This window comes from Sturnus vulgaris, chromosome 6 (genome assembly GCF_052056855.1).
Source record: "Sturnus vulgaris isolate bStuVul1 chromosome 6, bStuVul1.hap1, whole genome shotgun sequence".
Taxonomy (NCBI): domain Eukaryota; kingdom Metazoa; phylum Chordata; class Aves; order Passeriformes; family Sturnidae; genus Sturnus; species Sturnus vulgaris.
Genome location: NC_142248.1, coordinates 43,097,050 through 43,118,407, shown reverse-complemented (window position 1 = coordinate 43,118,407; position 21,358 = coordinate 43,097,050). Strand labels below are relative to the sequence as shown.

Below are 21,358 nucleotides of genomic sequence, written 5' to 3'. Positions count from 1 at the left end.
AAAATAATTTTGAAGTGTACCTTTCTTTAAAGTCTTCTGGCTTCTCAAGACTTTTCTGATTTTTTCCTTCAATCTTTTGGGAATTATTTTGATCTTCTTTAGTCTCTTTGAAGGTCTTAAAAGATAAAGAACAAATGGCACAAAAAGTGACAAAATTTGAACTATTTTAGCTACATGTTGCAAAAGTTTTCTAAACCTGATGAATTAGTGCTCAGTAGTAGATTTTGTAGGCAAGAGGTTCTGAAGACATAAGGAGAATAAAGTTAAAAAGGGGCAATATTTTTGGTTGGATCAACTGTAAAAGCTGGAATAAACAGAAGTTTTAAAGCATGGGTCTAAATATCAGAACCTGGAGCTCTTTACATGGTCTCCTTCATATCTGTAAACAAATTCACCACATCCCTTCTTCCTGTGTGTTTACACAGCACAAACCACATTGGCAACTTCAATCTGGAACTAGGAGTGTCAAACAGAATCATAGAATATAAACAGAAAAAAACCAAAATGTGCTGCTATCAGCACAAGGCAGTAAATGGAGTTCTTGATCATCGGGTCCAGACAGGTAAAAGCACCCAGATTCAATGCAAAATAAAAAGCTACTAAACCTTTACAAGATTGGACTGCTCAGGCTTAGAAAAGACCTTTTACAGAGGGATAGGTCCAAATTCTGTACTGATAAAATCCCTTTGATTTTTCAGGAGATTCTTCTTCTGGAATTCTCCTAGTCAATCAGCCAGTTTTACTGCTGGGCATTATATACCCACACATGTATTTTGGGGGAAAAAAATAAGGAGAGAAGGAATTTCCATTATTCTTATTGTTAAGCATCCTTAATTAAAGACAAACCCTTCAAAACCCAGTAGGACCTGGGAAAGCTGCACACTCAAGCCCTGGGGCTCACTGAGCAGGAGCCCTGATCTATTTTCAAATGTGTTCTCCTGAGCTGACACCAAAGTCATCGTGACACGATGCCTTAGCAGAAAATGTGGCACAAACTGAGGTGAGCAGAAAGCAAAATATAAGAACCTTTACATTTGTAGACCCCTCTTCTCTAAGAAAACACATGTGATGCAATAGAAACGTAATTATAAGGCTGGAATCATCCTGTTGGTCTGTGCACTGGAAAATATACCACTTTTTTGATGTTTCAGAAAATATAACAGTACTATGTATGACCACATACATAATATGTATTTATATAAAATAAAATTAAGAGACAGTTACCTTTTTTAAGTAGGCAATTTTCATTTTTAATTCTTCTGCTTCTTTATCCAGTTTGATGGTTTCCCGTGCAGCAGCTTCAGCAAGCTGCAAGGTTTCCTGTGTTTTTTTCCTCGAAGAGGCACTTGCATGTCATGGAATATCTTTTGCAACAATATATTCTTTCAAGTAAGGAATGCCATCAGACCCCTGACCTCTCTATGCCATAACACAAATGCTAGAGATGCAGGAAGCTCTGAAAAAGCTACAGATCCTGGGAAAATCTTCAACTCCAACGTCAATTAAGCTTCTCCTAAATGAAGTGTTTTGATGGATATGCTATTAAATGAAATTTTATTTTCTTTCCCCAAAATGCTCCCATAAATTTAAACTGAACAGCTGAATTTGACCTTCAGTTTTCTCACAGAGAAATGCCAATGCTGCTACTCTAAATATAATTGTATAAATATATATTTTTATATACATATATTTATATATTTTATATAAATATATAAATAATTATTTTATTTTCTACTAGAAAGTTGTGAAAAGTAAATATAAAACTTCTTTCCTGCCAACTGAACAAACACGAGAAATCAAGGATACATGTGTACAGCCCAATCATTTACGGATGTTAAAGGAACAGCCTCTGCAAAAATAAAATTTACTTTCAGATCATTAATTAACAAATCAATTTTCTTAATAAATACAAGATAAATTAATAGATTGGGAGCATTTATCTTGGCTTAGTATAGATAACAAAAATTGCAGCATAACAGTAATGGCATTAAAAACAACACTAAAAATGATGAAAATTAAATTTAAAATGTTAGGAGGTTCGATCTAAAGAAATCTTAGAACTTTTTTACCCCAAGAAGTTCAATAACAAATCTCTCCCCGTTACATTTATGAGAGGAAGGAATATTAGTATGTATAATCTATATTCTTTTTTGCTACAGATTTTTTTTTCTAAAAATGGTGTAATAAAGAGAATACAGTTTATTAACTTATAGGAAACTTCAAAAATTAGAAGTTCCCTGTATGGCACCCTTAATGTGCAGTGCACACTGTAAAAGCAATGGCAATAGCAGTACCCAGATCATCCAAGGAAGCATCTGCTTTCCATTTGTATTTTTCAAGGCGTTTCAAAACTCTCTTTTGGATTTCTTCAACTTCTTCCTTTTGTTTGTAATACTTCTGGGCAAGAGCAGATTCTTTATATTTTTTGTGGCGTTCCTCCAAAGTCTTTCTACACTGGGCTATGGAATCCTCATATATTTTCCTACAAAAATACATGTAATTTATTTTTTTTCACAGGAAACCGTTGTTTATAAGGAAAAAAATTATAAATTTGTGGCATCAGCTCAGTCGATACCATAGAACGAAAAGTCAGATTATATTTAATATGACAATATTTGGCTTTATTTTTTAATTTTCCACCTATATTCAATGAAGACTATGCTTTATGTAACAAAGAATAGTCATGATGTAAAAAACAGCCAAACCTCCTTGTTCAGAAGGGAATGTAGACCATACCATATTCAAAGGCAGCCTAACAGATGACAAATGTGTTTTTCCCTGTGTAATTATCATTAAATTCACTGCAGGCCAAAGTCTCTGCTGGTGCATGTTGGCACAATTCCATCAGTTTTGGTGGAGCTGGAGCAAAGCTACAGTAGAGGAGAATTTGGCCAAACTTCCCATATTTAGAGCAGCCTGGTGCACCACAGGACTAAGAGCTGCCTCCAAGGAGATGCTGAGTAATCTCTGTCTGACTCAGGGAAGCCTTAAACACACACATCAGTCACACTGAAACAACAGGACTATTCATACTTAAGGTTAAGCAAACACTTAAATGTTTAAGTGGCAAAGAGCCAGAATGCTCAGCTTCTTGTGGGGCTGCCCTGTAAATCAATGTCACCCTAAATGTAACTTCACTGACATCATGTGAGCACATAGCTATGAATTACCGAAGTAGGTAACATCAATGAATGCAGGAAAAGCTTCTGTAAACAATGGACAGGCAAATTTAAAAATATTAAGTTATTAGTACACCTAAAGATTAGCAAGAGATTCCTGTATGGGAAAAACTATGGTGCATAAAAGCAATTAAAGCCAGAAACCCACCTCTAAACCTGCCCCTACATTAAGGAACAGCTCTCACTGCTTGCAAAGCACACGGGACTTCTCTCCAAGGAACACATTTTACCTCAAACTGCTATTAATCATGTAATTACAGCATGACTGAAAGGCTGCATTTGACAGTCCTGGCTGTCCAGTGGCTGTGCCAGGCAATGGGAAAGAGAAAAACTTATGTCCAAATTCAATATTAGAATCTTCTGCTCTTACAAAAGGAAAACAAATTCACAAGGCAAAACACAGATTTCTAATTTTCAAATCAAGCTACACTCCAGGCACGAGTTCCTGTTAAACTGACTGTTAAACTTTAGGGGAGAGAAGCTGTAGGTAACACTGTGAATCTAATCTAGGAATTGGTATTTCCCAAACTTCACATAGAAAATGACAGTAGTTTACCAGCTTTTCTACACAGGTGTCTCAGGAATCGAAGTTTTTTTATTTGCTTAATATTTCTGTATACTGTACAAAATTTCCCAGGTATGAAAGATAAAAAATATTCAATTCTATTTAATTAAATTGATGTTACGACAATAACTGATCAAAAAAAAATTTGCTAATAAACTTAGAATGCATTACAAATACATTTAAAAAATATAAATAGGTAAAATAATTTGTTGTAACAGGTACATTTCAAACTTGTGAATATAATCCTAAAACTTTATATTCTTTTCCCAAAATCTATTTTTCACAAATAATATTTATGTCAATATATAATATAGGGGTCTTGGGTAATCATCACTATTTTTAATATTTTCTCGAAGTAATTTACATCCTCCAGTTCATGCAGATAACACAGACTGTTTAGAATTCACCACTGTTCACATTAATTAGAAAAAGTTTTAATCTAATTACAACAGGAAAAGGACAGCACTCACAACCCCCTGAACATTATGTGGATAGCAATTTATTACTTTTTCCTTCTTCATATCACTTAGTTTCAGGATTGACTTCCAGTTCATATTAGCATTCTTATATGTTCTTGAAACCAATAACAACAAAAAAATGTGGAACATTTTATAAACCTCAATTTTAAGTGCCTAATTAAACACGAACTGATCTGCCCATCTTTTAAAAACAGCTTTCCATCTAAAGCAGCATGTCCTCAGTGCCCCCCAAATGCAAGACTAAGGAGAACATTCAGCTCATAAAGCTCTAAAGACACTTATTTTTCTTCCTAATTTAAATATTGGAATTTGCTGAATGCACATCTTGCTGACTTGAACATATCATCAAATGCTTTGATGCAGAGAGATGATATTTGGGGCATAGTTTAGAAAAATACATGAATTAAATTTATTTTGTGATTTGTGGTCATGATGTCTTATAATTAAGCTCAGGAAAACAGATCAAACACTTTAATGTTGGAATTGAAACTAGTTATCTAAAGAAGCAATTTAAAAGTAATGCTTCTTTGGCTTGTCAGCTCAAATTAGTGAAAGCCAAAATGGTTTAATCATATACTCATAGAAAGCCAATTTAGCCTTATTTTTCACCAATTTTAGAGCTCTGAACAGGAAGAAGAAAGATAAGCTACTAAGTGAGTTAATTAAAGGCTCTCAGGCATGCTGTTTCTGCTGTCTTGGACAACTGGCAAAAAGAATGATTACAAAAGACTCAAAGCCAATGTTTTAAATTACTTAAATTTACAACTCTAAACTGGTATTTAGGTATCTGGAGGGGTCTGCCGTGACTTTTGCACCACGGGGCCAAGCAGCCTCCACCCCTCACAGGCAGAGCAGAGCAGGAGAGCAGCCTCTCTAAAATGGAGGTAGATTTACTTTGTTCAATAGAACTTTGGAGGGTTACCCTGGCACAGCACATTTGGAACATTTCAGTGAGAATCTCCAGGGTCTGCTCTTTATTTCATTGGCTGTAGGCAGCTACATTGCACAATTAATAATTTCTTCTAAATGCTAAGACTAATTAATAAAAATAAAACACCTGACATGCCACTCCCTGAACAGAACTGAATTTGCAATTAATAATGACTACAAGCTTGTCTACAGCTGGTCTTAAAATGGTTTCAGACCAGGCTTTTCTGAGACACTTTCTCATTTTTCGGGACCTAAGAGTGAATTTGTATGCTTTGTGGTTATTTTGAAGAATATACAACAGCATACAAAAATTTGATTTGTATATTCTAATAATTCTATGCATTTCAGATTCAAAAATAAGGAAAAGAATAAAATTATCTGAATGCTTCTAACTGTTACCTGAAAAAATTAATTGTTTTCATTTATCGGGCTTTTCTTCAAACAGTAGGCAATTGTACAATATTCTAAAAAATTGTAATAGGCATTTGAAAGCAACTGAATTTCAAGAATTTATATTTTATCATATTTCTTTGGCAACTACAAAATAATATATGATCTCAAGGTAATGTAAACAAAAAATTATTTTAATTGTTCAATCACTTATAGGTGACTATAAATTCCTGAAAAGTTTGCAGCAATTTTTTCATGCAGACAGCACTAATTTTACTGATCAGTTTAGTCAATACTACTGCTGGAAATCTCATCTCATGTGGTCATAGATACCTCTCATTTTCTGTATCTTCCTTTATAGCTGTAATTTCATCTTTCAAATATGCTCCATGCTTTTTAAGAAATGCATAGGTGGGCTTCCAGCTGTGGACAAAGTAAACAAAAAACAAAAGCATATTAATGGTCTTTATTAGTAAAAAAAAAACATTTAGGAAAGAAGACACCAAGTTACTTTAGCTAGCTTACAAATGATTTATTAATTTATGTGAAAGTTAAACATAAATGGGTTTAGTACAGAAATCTTTTGCAGGCATGAATTTATTTTGCCAATATTCTACCCCTGCAAACTCAAGAAAAAAGAAAATATATATATTTAGAATTAAGAAACATTACAGAGCACTTTTTAAGGAATTAATGGAATGAACTTCACAAATATTTGCAGCAAATGCAAAATGATGAAGCATCTAAATCCACATTTTAGGTCCCCAACACATCACCATCAATAAATCCTTTAGATATGTCAAATTTTCTTGTTGGAGACACCCACAGCTTCATTCTCACCAGTATCACCAGCACCCATCTCACACATAAATGCAAACAGCAGTTAAAAACTCAGAATTTCCTCCATTTTCTAACCAAGTCTCACTCAAAAAGCATCAAAGTGACTTTCCTACAGCAGAATGCTGTAGATAGTACTGAGAGCAGAGCAGCTGCACAGAATACTCCTGACTACTGAAAGAGCAGGACTGTGTCAACATCCAGGCATTACAGATACCTCTGCCTTGGATAGGGAACACTAGACAATACAGACAGACTTTCTGATTCAAGTGAAACTCAAATGTGATCTTTAGGAGAGGCATATTAAAAAGTTTTTGAAAAGAAAGTATCCTGTCTGGATATAGATGGCATATGAAGTATGAACAATCCAGCATTCCTGGCACAAATGGTTGGACACCACTGGTAATTAAAAGTGGAACTACAAAATGTTATTTCACCATATCTACTGCAAATTCAGCAGAAAGCTGAATTTCAAAAGGGTCAGATTTTTTCAAAAGGAGAAACCAACTTGTGCTTGCACACCAGATGCTGTGATGTTCTTTTACTCAGAAAACTCCATTACTTTCTTAGGAGAAAATAAAAAAACCTAAGATGAAAAATTCATAGAGACTTTATTAATCAGAGTACAAGCCATGTTGTGAGTTACATTTTTCGTTCACATCTGTTCTGTGGACATGGAAAAAACATGTGGTACAAGAACAGTGGTTTTTGAACACAACCAGGTATGCAGGATTCAAGCAGCTCATTTACTTGTTTGCTAAATGCATCACTGTCTCATGGATGTCCTTGGTAGCCACCACATTTATTTGCCCTTCCTTTCATCAGCCAGAGTATAAGAAAGATCTTTATCCACACTACTCTGAAAGCAATAAAATTATCCTGAAGTTTGGCTAGTGAGACAACAATTTCTTTTCCTAACTTAACAACATTCTGAGTTCATGTGGCTTTTTAAAAATTATCTTCTATTTCCATGAAATTCCACCATCCTTGCATTCAAATTTTAAAATTGCAAGAGAAACAATAAAATTGGTATAGGTTCCATCAATTGCATTTCACTACTTCTTATTGCTCTGGGATTAACATTTGATTCAAACAGAATCCTTCAAGAAACTAAGTATTAGCAAAATGTCATCACTTGTCTAAAAATATGTTTCATTTGGGTAATTTTCTGTCTTCAGGTCTTTTTTATATAGACAAATATGTACTTCTTCAGAAAACACAGTATTATCCTAATACATCTATCCCATATATCATATTTTCTCTGGACTTGTTGAATATAAGAACCTTGTATTTTGTTCAAATCTGCTTCAATATACTCATAATGTCTCGTAACCCAGACAAAACGTTGTTTCTCTGAGAGCTCTATTGAGCTCTATCACTGGCAATTAGTCAGCTGTGAGGGTGATTGTGACTCCAAAACAGTATCTGAATTTACAAAACCAACATTAGAATCATATCCAGTATAGATGCAGTGTCAACTAGAATAAATTTTGGAAGTTTGGGGTGATTCTACTGTGTAAGTGCTCTAATTGTCTGATCTTACAGCCAGGGCTTGTTTATTGCAGTTTTCAGTCTGTCGTTAAATGACATTTCCAATAATTTAAGACACAAAGTCTCTACTCTTCTGCAAGCATTGTCCTTCTATGAATACATGTATTCATTAATGAGTCACTTCTCATTTTCAGTCTCTTTACACTAATGCCATTAATTATTCTTTGTAGGACTTGAGCCAAAACCCATTGAATTCAACGATTAAAATTTAGATCAGATCCTTAGTCCTACCCTTAATTTTTTACTCCTTTATTTGCATCACTTAATAGTTTGTCATTTGCAAAGAGATTTGCAGCCACAAAATGTGTCAAAGGAAGCAGTGTGGATAGTTTCAAAAACTTGTGTAAGTGTTCATTTTATACTACATTGGAGGCAAGAACTTAATGTAGTGGAAAAAAAGAATTTTTTCCCCAAGGTCAGATCTTTTCCCAGCTCTTTTAATGGTAAAGCTACAAATCAATATTGAATGGCAATTCATTCAAATAAGCCAGCCACTACACCCGCTTTATTCACTAATGATTCCATTCTTTCTTTTTCTTTCTGAGAGTTCAAAATAAACCTAGAATTGATCCCAATGCCATCTTTACTTCCCTCTTTATTCTCAGAAACACCCGCACTCTCCATGCACATTGCAAAAAAAAAATTTCAAATTTATGTCATAGATATTTTTATTATTTACCTTTATATATAGAACTGTAAGAAAACAAAACAGAATTTGCCAACAAATCCTCATTCCAGCTGCTAAGGAACTAATCAGATTGTGGAGAAATGGAACACTGATGGATTTTATTACCTGGGACAAACTCTCTGTATTATCAAATATCAATCTGCCTTTTCAGCTACCCTTGAAAACACCTGAGGTTTTAATTTTTAAAAACTACGTATCAGGAAGACAAAACTCCCCATAGCTAAATTGTGTCTTGAAAAGTTTCTAATTACTAAGATCCAGAAGCGATCAGCATTTAAAACTTGAACTGATTATCTGATACAAACGTTTATGTAAGGAAAACTGAATGGCAGCCCATTGCATTCATCAAAAGATTGTGCCCAGAAGACAAATTTTGCAGTCTGGAGCAAAACTGATACTGGCATCTGCCAGCAGAAGCACACATATGTATGTATGGAGAGGCAGTTTTAGTTTTCTTGTGTGAAAATATGTATAGAACAAAAAGTAACTTGAAACATGTTGTGAACAAAGAATAGAAAGATGTTCAATTTTAGGACGTCTTTTTTTTAACAGTATTCTTAAAATTGGTCAAATTTTCATCCAAGTGTAGAAAAACTATGCTCTTACTACATGAATCCCTGCTGCAAAGATAGTACCTTTGATCTTCTGAAAACTGGGGATTTTAATAAAAAACAAACCCATAATTAAATATAGTCTGCTTTTCTGTAATTCTTCTTCAGCAGATGGGTAATACTGTAATTTTTATACCTAAAGATTTGCAGTTAAAAAAACCCCAGGAGAATACTCAAGTTTTCTTTAACATCACTGCTGTCAGAACATACCCATACATATTTTTCCCTTCCTTCCTCACTGACTTCCTTAATGCCAACCACAACTCAGAGTTCAGGCTCTTTTATACTCACACATCACAGCTCTTCATCCTGCTCTCGTTCTGCTTTTGCAGATCAGCAAGTTCCTCATTGCCTTTTTTAATATTTTGCTCCAACCAAGCAATTTCATTCTTTTCTTTTGTGATTTGTGCAGTGTACACTGAAATTTAAAAATAAATTTAAAAGTATATTCATGCATTTTCAACAAATCCATGAAATAAAAAGTCTACATTCAGAATGATTAAAAATTCCTTCCGAAAAACTTAATCTCCATAATGCCAGGTGAGTGGACAGTCTGCAATTAAGCAAGGTAACAACAAAGTGAGTCAAAACATAAGGATTTTCAGCTGGGTGGCAAGTACCTTAATAATCATCTAATATTGTGAGACTGCCATGATTTGTGCAGTTTCTGAATCCCAGTGTGTATAGAACTGAAGTAACTATTAGTGGTATTCCCCAGTTCAGTGATCCCACTGAAACACTACAAACCATGCACTGCTCACTCACTCTCCAGCCAGAAACAGGACCCTCTTTCAAACATTTGTATTCTTCTGCAAAAGCCCAGAAAATCAAATGTTCTGAGTGGGAAAGTTGACTACAATCAAGGAAAAATAAAAACATCACAAAAGGCATATAAGCAATTAGTGGAAAACAGAAAGAGAAAAATTAAAATAAATAGGAATTTTACTCAACGTAGGAATGTGTAATGTATGATAAATTAATATAGGACACAGATTAATTAATTTAAAAATGCATTATAATCTCAGGTTCTCGAGGAATAGTCCTTGAGATTTGTGGAGATTTTTAAGGCAAACTCTTAATTCTGCCTCTTTTGACAGCAAACAGTTGATAACACTTTTTGAATGAGTGGTTAGAGGACAATCCATGCTGTTGAACATGATCAGTGCTCTCTTCACAAGTAAAAGCTGTGAGAGCTATCATACATGCTCACCTTGCAATGCAATAAGCACAACTTGGTGAAATTTTTTTCTCTGCATTTTTTAATTCTTTTTTTCTATACAAGATTTCAGATTCATCAGTGCTAAATCATCCCTTGCTATCACCGCTGCCATGAAGCACTAAATGCCAGAGCAGGTGACCCTACACACGTGTCAATCACTGCCCTTCCCTCATCTACTCAGCTTAGAGCATCTTAGTGATGCAAGATAGGTCTTGAGTTGGAATTACTGCTCTGAAACTTCAGGTCACTCTGAAGTTTGGCTCTGGTTTTGTACTACTTGCTATACATTAATTTTCAACAGCATCTGCATTTATAGCAGAAAATAAACCACTTCTCACAAAGAAATGTCAGTCAGTGAAAACCAAAAATTTCTCAATGTAATTTATTATCTTAGGTTATCCTTGGGTTATCTTCAGTCCCTTAATATTTTCAACATCTAAAGTCAGTAACTTGCCTTTACTTAGCGTGAAGCATAAATATTGGACAACTGACATGGCTTCATTTCTATAAATAAACAGATGACTGTGGCAGAACCCTGTAGACAGCTTTTTGAGATTTACCAAAATGTAACATAACGCTATTAATAGATATAGACTTCACATCTCATTTAGTATTTTTTACAGATAAGCACTTCTGTGAGCTGTTCAACTAACCTGTGCTTTCACAAGGACCTGGTGGGTGAGATCCCTCTCACCCAATGTTAGTGCAGGGACCTGCTTCAGAGCAACACACCCACGGCTGCAGCTACACCCAGCTGAGACAAGCTGACATTTTTAAAGTTTACTTTATCTAACCCACTTTAAATTGTTTCTTCAGGATAAGGTAAATCACACCCTAAAAGTGCCTATTTCTCTCCACTGGTAAGAAAGAGACTGTAGCCAAATAGCCTGATGAATCTCACACCAAAAGTCCAAGGCTGAATGCTACAGCTGTTCATCTGCCAAGTAATACTCACACAGAGACAAAATTACATCAGTGTTACTATTTTTTGCTAAGTTATTGAAAGACTTAACCCAAACTGCTAAAAGCCTGAGTGTTGGCTGTGTGTTTACACAAATTTAGGTATCTCTGACCTGAACACAAAAGCAGCTATGCCATGTTACTACAGCCTTTGGATTTTCCTAAGAGCATTTGCCCTAAGCCCGCATAAATGTTAAGAAAAGCCTCATCTCTAAGGTTCAGTTGTGTGACTGGAGAGTTAAACCAGAATCCAAGGTGTGCCAGATTTAGTGTTACAGATATTTTCATGTTTAAGATGCTTCAATTTAATTGTGATAATCTTCTTAATGAATAAGTACTTGCTTGGACATATCAGTGAAGATTATTAGAAATGTTATAATCAAAAAGAACACCAATTAGACTAGAATTTTCTCTTCTTTTTTTTTTTTTCATATGGAGGCTATGTGCTTGATTATCTACCTATGAAGTACCAGAGGCGAGCACAGATGTTCTCAGATTGTTTGTGGTAGAGAAACTATTCAGACATTCTCATGAGTGATTCCACATAGCAGCATGGTTAAAAAAAATCAGTCCAGACATAAGTCCATAGTATTGTGTTGTCTGTAAGCCCTGGGGGAGAACAAATTTGACGCAGAGCAAGACTTTCTCTTTGGGTTTACTGTTTTGAATTTCAAATAAAATAACCAGCTGCTTGATTGCAAAAAAAGAAGAATCAGGCTTGAGGATGTAGTAGCAACCAAGAGAACTTTCATTATTTTAAGAAAACAGAAAGAGAGAAGATGCAGTGGGGCAGAGGTCCAAATCTGGAAAGAACAAAAAACATGAAGAAAGAAAGGGAGGCAAGTGGCAGATGTATTGAGCAAGCACAGCTGAATCAAAGGGCTGCCAGAGACTGTGAGGAGCTGCAGAGTCAGAGCAGGAAATGGCGCAGCATGAAACTGGCTGTCCATGAGGCAGCTGAACAGCCTCAGCTAAAAGTCGCGAGCAAAAGCAAAGTCTGCTGGGGAGAATGAGCAAGTATTGATGGCTAAAGATGAGGCAGGGTGAGAGCAGGACACGGGACAGCTTCCATTGTTTATCCTGCTTCCGCCCCCGAGACACAGAATATGTCCCAGGATTAACGAAACAAAATCAGTGTTCAGCTTCCAATAAAACGATAATTTACCACTACTCACAATTTATCTGATGATCCACAAGTTTCTTAGCACTGCGAGTTTTTTCTATCTGGGCAGCTTGAGAAAAAAATTAACCCTTCGTTATATACATATATATATGAGTGGAGTTGTGAAACAAATACATGCTGTGCAGCATTAACTGCACAAACTCTGATTAACAATTATTTTAGCAAAATATCTAAATATAAATTTTACTATTAAATAGCTGTCAGGACCCCGCTCCACAACCTCCAGCCAACAAAACATAATGTAGGCAAAAAACAAAAGCTTAATATTATATATTTATTTGAAGTTAATGTAACTGTATAAAGCAGAAAATATCACTGCATGCAGTGCATAAGTAATTGTTAAAAAAAAATGTATGATATAATGACCTACCAAGCTGGACCGGAATTTTGTCTAAGTTGATCCAAACTTTGTCATTCATTGTTTAAACTTCAAAAGAAAAACGCAATTCAAAGATTTACACAGTCAAATGCCTTGTTGGTACAATAAACAAGTCAAAATTGCAAGACAATACCACACATTTTAACATAAAAGGGAGAAAAGTAGTTTTAATTGCATTTGAATTACTATCTAGTGGAACCAAATTTCTCTCTAATGGTGATAAGGGACTGGTATGAGTCTAAACCACAGTTAGGAAAAAAGGAGATTTATAATTTAGGTAAAGCGTTGCTCCTAGAGCAGTTCTATTTGAGAGGCTTAATGTTCTCAGAAGGCAATGAAGAATGCAAGGGCAGATGTTTGTGTACAAAACGTGTAGCCTGTACTCCAGCTGGTTATTAAGCCTATGGACTGCAGTGCTGCTGATGGAAAAGCTCCTTCAGCATCCTGCACACTCCACCCGTACAACCACCAGGTCCATTTAAATCAAAGGTGTATGAATGCTAAATGTGATTACAGACAGGATTCTCATCAAATGGAAAACGGATTGTTATCAATTCTTCCTTCTGTTTGTACCGTGCTGCTAAGAGCAGAAATTCAGTTACACGTTTTTACAGAGATGAGGGATGATGGAGATCTCTAAAAGGGTTGCAAACACTGTTGACAGGACGCTCTGGACACGGCTCGTTAGCTCAGGTGCAGTAACAGTGAGCGAAGTTGTCCGGGCTTTAACTGTCCCACAGTGGCTTCACCATCACACTGCAAGAGAAACAAAGCCACGACAAATCGGTGATGAGGATGAGATCCTAATCCAGGATAAAGTGGAATAGAAAACAACTGCAGAATTTAACTAAAGTGGCATTAAGGCTGCATCCTGCAGCACTGAGCCTGTGGGAGCGGGAGGGGGAGGAGGCAGCGTCTAAAACGCTGGGTGTTTGACAGAAATGAATTTGTCTCATAGTTAAGGGAGGATCAGAACACCTAATCCAAGTGACTGGATTAGCACAGGCTGTGATAAAAACTCCGAGAAAGAGGTAATAGTTTTACCAAATGAATTTAAAAGATTGAAATCCTAGTTCCTAGTGCCTGGAAACACTTGAGGTAGTAAATAAAAAATCTTCTGAAAATACTATGAAAAATACTAGGAAATTCTATCTCAAACCACAGATCAAGGCAGAATATTTTTGCTTTCACACCATGTGAAAGAAAATTCAAAGTAATTCCTAAATATGAAAAACAATTTGTTTGGAGCACGTATTAAAAAGCTGTACTCTAGAAATATTTTAACAGTATTTGTTAGCTGGTTTTCTGAAACTTCCCACAAAAAAAATGCAAGATATTGAGGCAAAGGAATTTTATTTATTGTTTTACAAACTGCAACACAAAGTTCATCAATAGAGCAGACTGTATAGTTGTATATTTTTAAGATAGAGACTATTATATTTAAAAACCAAATAATTTTACCTTTTGAATACTTTTGTAGAGAGAACGAAAGTGTTTATTTTCTTTCACTGTAGTTTTACAATAAAATTCATGAAAAGGGTAAAGTTGCAGAAAATAGTGCTTCTGAAAGCATGCACATGCAAAATACTTGTTATTCTGGTATTGTTAAAATGAAGTAGTGTAACCGCAAATGTTAAATGTTATTCTACGCTATGAATTAAGAGGATACAGGTGTCACTAGCACAAAGGGCTGAGAGATTCAATTGCTTTGGTAATATATTCGGTGTTTGCAGATTTTAGAAACAGTAGGTAACAACAGCCTGCAACAAGTTCTGACATTTGATGTCTTCCAGGATATGACTGTAGCAAAGACTGATTCTTGGACATACTGTAGAAAAGTAGCATAAACCATCAGCCAACTCAGGATGTTGGCTAATTCAGAGGAAATTCTCCTCTGTGGTTGATATTTTTGTTAAAGATAAATATGTAACACACGCGACTGGGTAAACTAGCTTCAGACTGCATCTATTCTTTCTAACGGGGCTATTCAGAATGCTGCCAGGAGAAAAGTATTATTATGCATTTTGCATTTTTGCACGGCATTAATGTAATTACACGGAACTCAACTGCGGCAATAAAGTTTCATAAATTAGAAGATTGTATTGGGTGCAGAACTCACAAGCCAACTGCCTGATGTGGTCTCAAGCCATTACAGTACTAACATTAATAATGCCACTTCTCAGTAACCCATCTGGCAACAGCCGATTTCCTCATTAAAAGGTGGAAAGTACCCATAACCTATGAGGTAAATATCTTACTTAAAATCCGTATCTCGATTGTACCAGTTGTAAGCTGTGAAACAGTATTAATTCCAGTTGGCTCTATATGAATAATTGTCATCTTAGGAAGGCTCTTTTAAGAGCAAGCCTGTGCTTCTCCCGTGTTATTCATTACTGTTTATGAGGGACTGGTTGTTCCAATCTTTTTGAAATTTAGAAGAGCTTAGATTTCGTGACTTTTTATGTCTGTTGATAAAATAAAAATGTGCCTCTTATCGTGTTGTTTATGCTCCTCTGCCCTTTTTTTACCACACTGTTTTAGGAAACCCTGGAGAAAACCTGAACCCCGTGAGGAGACCTGAACCAAGCACCCACTGTGGACTGCGACAAGTTACTTAGTCCGGCACACACCAAACAAAAGGCTTTCGCTGCAGATTATTCCCTGAAGTCTTCGGATTTAAAAATTAAAGCTATTTTTGTCAAAAGAGAAAAAACTGGGGGGAAGCCCCACCGTGCGGGACACCACAGGGGCTGCGGAAGAGCGCCACAAAATGGCGGCGTGAGAAACGGGGCCGGGTCCCTCAGGGCGGAGAGCGGGGCCGGGGCGCTCAGGGCACCCTCTGCCTTTGGGGACCATCAGCACTGGGAAAGCGACCAGAACGCGGCGGCCCCGCATCGTCTCGGGCACCGCCAGAAGGGAAAGGGCGAGGAGCCGTCCAGACACTCACCCAAGGACGAAGGGGCCACAGCCCCGCTCCCCGCCCGGACGCTGCCCCTCAGCGCCGGCCACGCCCTATGGAGCAGCCCCCGCGGCGCCTCAGCCGCGCCGGAGGGTGCGGAGAGGGCGGCAGGTGCTGCCTGCCCGCCGCGCTCCGTGCCGGGCTGCCGGGAGCCGGGGTACTCGGGCAAGCCCGAAGCAGCTTCGGCGGTCGGGAGAAGGGGCTGAGCCCGTTCGCCCAGCGGAACAACCGCAGCTCCCGCAGGGACACAGCGGCGGGGGGTGTGTGTGTGTGTGTGTGTGTGTCCCAAACCACCCGTCTGCCTGAACGGGGGACTTATGAGGGAAAGAGCAACATTTCTGAGGGCTTCGGGCGAAAAGCGATGAGGATGCTCCATCTACCGGGGGCAGCGTGCAGGCGGGCGGTGGCCGGGCGGGGAGAGAAGGTAGCGCTGCTAGAACGGGACATCGTCTGGAAACCTACTGGGGGTTAATTACAGATATACACGCTCTGGGATGTGGCACAAAAATAAGGAGCTGCAGAGTGTGAGGTGCTTTATCCAACCCTCCAGGTCCCATTCGTGTTGCTGACCCAGCTGGTGGAAATCAGCCTAAATTATCCTTCCCTCAATCCCTCACGGGCCCGGCCCTCAGATAGTTTAAAAAGGCATTAAAGCATCTCCATTTTCATCCCGGAGCAATGCTTCACACTGAGGATGCTGTGGAATACCGGTTGCCTCAACACAAGCTGTGCTCACAAAATTGTTTGTTTATGGAAGATTTACAAGGCAAAAATGCACAGCCCGGGCGTTCAAGAAACTAGAACATGATGCTTCCCTCCACACTTGGCTGTTTTTTACTCCTAAGTGAGATTACTGAGGCAGAGGATGGATTTAAGGTTATGAATAGGCAAAGGAGAATGAATTGGGGGGTAGGGTACAAGCTGGAGGGGGAAAAAAACCGCCAGCCGATGAAAGAAGAAAGGATAGAGAAATAGAAACGGGACTGAAGAGAGAGGGTCACAGAAAACTCTGCCAAACTGCAACCCGGGTATCAGTCAGATGAGATGCTGCTTTCAGAACAGTCAATTCAACCAAAAAGAAATGCAGCTTCAAAGAGAAATAGCTGACCTACCTGGCTTCTGGTCAGCCGTGAGGGAGGGAAATAAAGAAGAGAGGGAGACGGAAACAGGCATGTGCTTTTGGAAGGCAGATGTCTGCGGCCTCTGCTCCTCTGTCCTTTCCAGGAACATCTCCCACCAATGTCTCTGACTGTCCCGGAAGGTGAGAGTCGCCCTAGGGACACTAATTCCTAGATGCCTCTGGGGCTCTGCATTTGTCACTTCGTCTTCCCAAAACATTAAATGTTTTCCCAAGGAGAAATGGCTTCAAAGCTTTGTCCTGCCTTAAGCAATTCCTTAAAGACCCTCTAAACTTCTCGAAATGTGAATTTAAGAGCAGAGTAGCAGTTAACTTCAATGATGCTCATTAACACCTTGCCATGTCCCGGTAATTTAACTCGTGCCAAGGAAGGCTGAGGTTCCCACAGATCCCTGTTTCACCCGGAAGGTGGTCAGTCGGTTCAACAGGCTTTGGATAAAGCCGGCAGGGACTTCCCGGTTAATTCCCCCTAGGGCCTGTTCCCACCGGGGCTTGGCAGGGCCTGGGAGCTCCTTTATCCATTTATTTATTATAAGAACTTCCAAGCCGAGGTTATCACTTTGTACCCACCAAAAAGATGCCTTCGGAAGCTGTAGAAAAGAGAAATTTGTATGGCCCTGTTTCTGATTTGTTTATTTTCACTTGCTTCCTAGCAGAATCCCTCTAAAAAGTCCCCAACTAACCCCAAAGCCATAAACAACCACTTTCATTACCGATAGCAAGAAGGAAGGGTTCTTTCATAATATCATCTCTAATCAGTGATGAATGGGTTGCATTACTCTATAAAGAAAAGTAGTCAAATCAGGGCTCAGAAAAGGCATCCAAACCTTCTCCCCACTGCTGGCAGACCCCTAAACCCATCATCCTGTTAGCGGACAGCCCCGATGCTGCCTCTCGTTGAGCTCCATGCCCCTCTCCTGTGTTCTGGCGGCTCCCTCCTGATTGCCGGCTCTTCCAGCTGATGGAAACCCAGGCGCTTCCCCGCAGAGAGCACAGGGCACCCAGTGCCCTTGCAGTACTCATGATCGAGTTTGGGAAGGTCTCTGGAGACACCAGGCCAAATACCCCCAGGAGAAAGCAGGGAAGTGTCACTGCCTGATTTCTCGGGATAAGGGATGGAAGGTTCCTGTCCTCATGAAGCTGCTCCGGGATAAGTTTTCTCCTTGAAGCAAGGATGGAAGCTGGAGCCCAGGCAGATGCTCACTTTCCGCCGTGGCCCCAAACCTGTTTCCAAGCCCGGGGTGGTGCCTAACTCCCACATGGTACCCAAAGCTGTGGAGGAGTTCCCTCCCAAGAAAAGAGGGACCCCAATTCCTGAGCAACTTTCAACCACAGCGAGTCACCTTCAGGAAGGGCTGGAGGTCAGCTCAGTGCCAGTGCCCAGGCCAGCCGGGACACAGGATTTCTCCTGGACTCAGCCCCAGAAACATTTAGACACCTCGGGGTATCTGGCTATGGTTCTTCACCTCCCCCAAACCCGCGAATTGTCCTCATTCCTGCTTTCTGCTAAATAAGTGTTTTCGTGACAACCCTCGCCCTCATCCTGGGAGAAGTTGTAATATTTAAAGGACTCGAATAGAGGAGAGGAGAGGAGAGGAGAGGAGAGGAGAGGAGAGGAGAGGAGAGGAGAGGAGAGGAGAGGAGAGGAGAGGAGAGGAGAGGAGAGGAGAGGAGAGGAGAGGAGAGGAGAGGAGAGGAGAGGAGAGGAGAGGAGAGGAGAGGAGAGGAGAGGAGAGGAGAGGAACACGATCAGTCAAAAAATCTATTTATTTGGATACTTCGAGATTTTGTTGCTTTTGTTGAAATTTTCAGTGGAATCCTGACGGAAGCAGATTGAAGATTGCACAGGAACATCTCATTGTTGAGGGGCATTCGGCACTGTCTGTACTTACCTGCAGGTGAAGGCAGCAGTCAAACAAACCCCAAAGGATCTTAAACTTTAAAACCAGGTTCATAGCTACACCCGAAAGAAAATTAAAGATTAATTTTGGGCGGTAGACCTTTTCTGTCTATAGCCATGACCTTGACCAGGGGCCTGTACAAGGAACGTCTTTCCTTACGAATCTCAAAATAATTTAGATACTTGGAGCTTTCAGTGCATCTTTATTTTAGCTTCAGATATAGCAGCCGTGGCCTGATTCTTTTTTTGACAAGTAACTTAAATAATACACCGAAGAAGAAAGATTTAATGAATATATGGTGGGAGAGTAGAAAGTGAGTGAACATCTCTCCCTGTCCATCAGCATTTTAGAGATTCTTTGGTGCTTTCAACAGGTATGAGAAGCTTAAGTGTGGATCCAACCTGCCCACTCTCTCTAATATTAAGCAAATTACGGCTTTAAATGTAACTTCATTTTTAGGAAGAAATTGAACGATTGGTAGCTGTTATTTCAATAATTATGGCACTCTTAAAATAATAAGGCAAGCGCGTGAAACACATGGAAACACAGGTCGTTTCCCCACCAAGCATCCCCCACTCCAGCATCCTGAGCTTGAGGTCCCCCATCAAAGCTCCCTGATGGTTCGGTGGGAGACGCTCCCGAAAACCCCTTCCCTGCTCCCCGAGGGCGGCTGACATTTCCAGTAACCTTTTCTATCCGCGACAGCGGGCACTGTCCTCGGGCTGAGCATCCCCCGCCTGCTCCGAGGGAGCGGGGTAAGAGCCAGCCGGGGGAAGGACGGGGAGCCCTCCTGCTCTCTGCAGTCCCGCCCGTCCCCAGCGCTCCACGGCACCAGCCCGGGTCCTGCAGAGACCCATCCAAGGCCGAAAAATCCCGGCTGGTTTCCCAGATATCTGCCCGAGGGACTGCCTGCGCTCAGGTTCTCCCGGTCAGCATCCCTTAATGAACTCCTGTATCTCTTACAATCCTATCGAGACTTTACGGAGAGGTTTCTCCTTCCCGAGGGTATCTTTTAATACACTACTTAACGCCAACCAAGGGCTTTAAAAATGTATTCGCCGCCTTTGCTGCGTTTGAAGCTCCATCTAGATAAATAATCCCCCGTGACTGAGATTCTAGGACCCAGGATAGCTGACAAATTCTGATGCGAAGGTGTATAGATATGTTGCTTAGCGTATTTTTGTTTTAAGGCTCTGAGGAGAGGGGAGTATGTCCTATCCTGAGGCCAGAGCCCCCGTGTCCATACAGGCCGTCGAAATGCTACAGATATCTGGTCATATTTTTGATAAATATTTTTTCATGTACGATTTTATTTCTTGTTCTCCAGTGGGTTTGTCTCTGCAGGGTTAACTCATCACGCTACCAGTAGCGAGGGTCAAACTGTCAATAAAATGAAATTAAATAAAAGTAGTTATCATTGCCGGGTATTAATGTAGCGGGTAGTGTTTCTATTATATGGGAGGAGGGAGAGAGAAAGAAGAAAATGGGGGGAAAGGGCCGAAACGAAGAGGACACGGCCAGGTGCACCCCCAGGCTCGCCCGCAGTTCTAATAAGATGTGAGGGCTGAGCCAGGAGCTTCGGCACCGCAGGAATCTCGGCTTTTCCGGATGCGGCATCGCGTCCCACGGGGATGGGGTCGCTCCTGGGCTCGCTGCGATCTCTGCGGGTCCCGCTCCGGAGGCAAAGCCGACCCAGCCCGGCCCGGTCCGGCGGTAAAGCTCTTGTGGAGCGGCGGGACAATGGAGAATCTGCCGAGTCCCGGCGGTGGATAAAATTCCCTGAGAGCTGGGAAAGGGATGGAAGGGCCCCCTTGAAGCTGATCTGTCTAGGCCCTGGTGGCACAAAGCAAGGAGCCCCAAGAACCTTTCCCAAACAGGGACAATCCAGTGGACCGTGCCACTTCACAAAAAACAGAACTCATCGTTCTCAGTTGGAGAGGGTGCAAAACTACTGGGTCTGGGCTGGTTTTCCGCCTCGGATGACCCTTTAAATGGTTAACACAAGGTTCCTGGGTCCATTTCGGTGTCACTTTTCTTTCTCTTCCTCTCCCCTCCCAGCAGTGTTGCCAGCATTGCCCCACCCGGGCCGGTTTCTGGGGAACAAAGGCCGGGGACCTGGGGGACAGCCCCTCGCCCCTGCGAGCTGCTCTTAATGAGGATTCATTTCTTTAGCCTACAGTCCTGGCTTTCATTACGGAGCTTGTCTCGCTCTGTTCATGGTCATTAAGCTGCAGCCCAGTAGCTCCCTCGCCAGATCATGCGCATGATTTTAAAAAATAGCAAAAAAAAAAAAAAATACCCCTTCATTAATATTAGTAATCACCTTCATCATCACCATGATCATCTGGCCGTTCTAAATTAGCTACCCATTAGCACAAGCTTTCTATCC

At 39.9% G+C, this 21,358-nt stretch overlaps 1 protein-coding gene across 1 annotated transcript in view; it reads right to left on the bottom strand.

Moving 5' to 3' along the window:
* C6H14orf39 (chromosome 6 C14orf39 homolog) overlaps positions 1-17,160 on the bottom strand; it is a 29,428-nt gene extending 12,268 nt beyond the window's left edge. Inside the window, exons 1-9 of the mRNA XM_088166611.1 lie at positions 17,043-17,160; positions 15,919-16,110; positions 12,585-12,641; positions 9,522-9,648; positions 5,877-5,966; positions 2,295-2,482; positions 1,807-1,849; positions 1,225-1,345; positions 21-115 (exon numbers count right to left, since the gene is read on the bottom strand). Of these exons, the coding sequence (XP_088022737.1) occupies positions 21-115; positions 1,225-1,345; positions 1,807-1,849; positions 2,295-2,482; positions 5,877-5,966; positions 9,522-9,648; positions 12,585-12,641; positions 15,919-16,110; positions 17,043-17,160 (1,031 nt within the window). The remainder of the gene's footprint in view (positions 1-20; positions 116-1,224; positions 1,346-1,806; positions 1,850-2,294; positions 2,483-5,876; positions 5,967-9,521; positions 9,649-12,584; positions 12,642-15,918; positions 16,111-17,042) is intronic.
* Between the last annotated feature and the right edge of the window lie 4,198 nt (positions 17,161-21,358).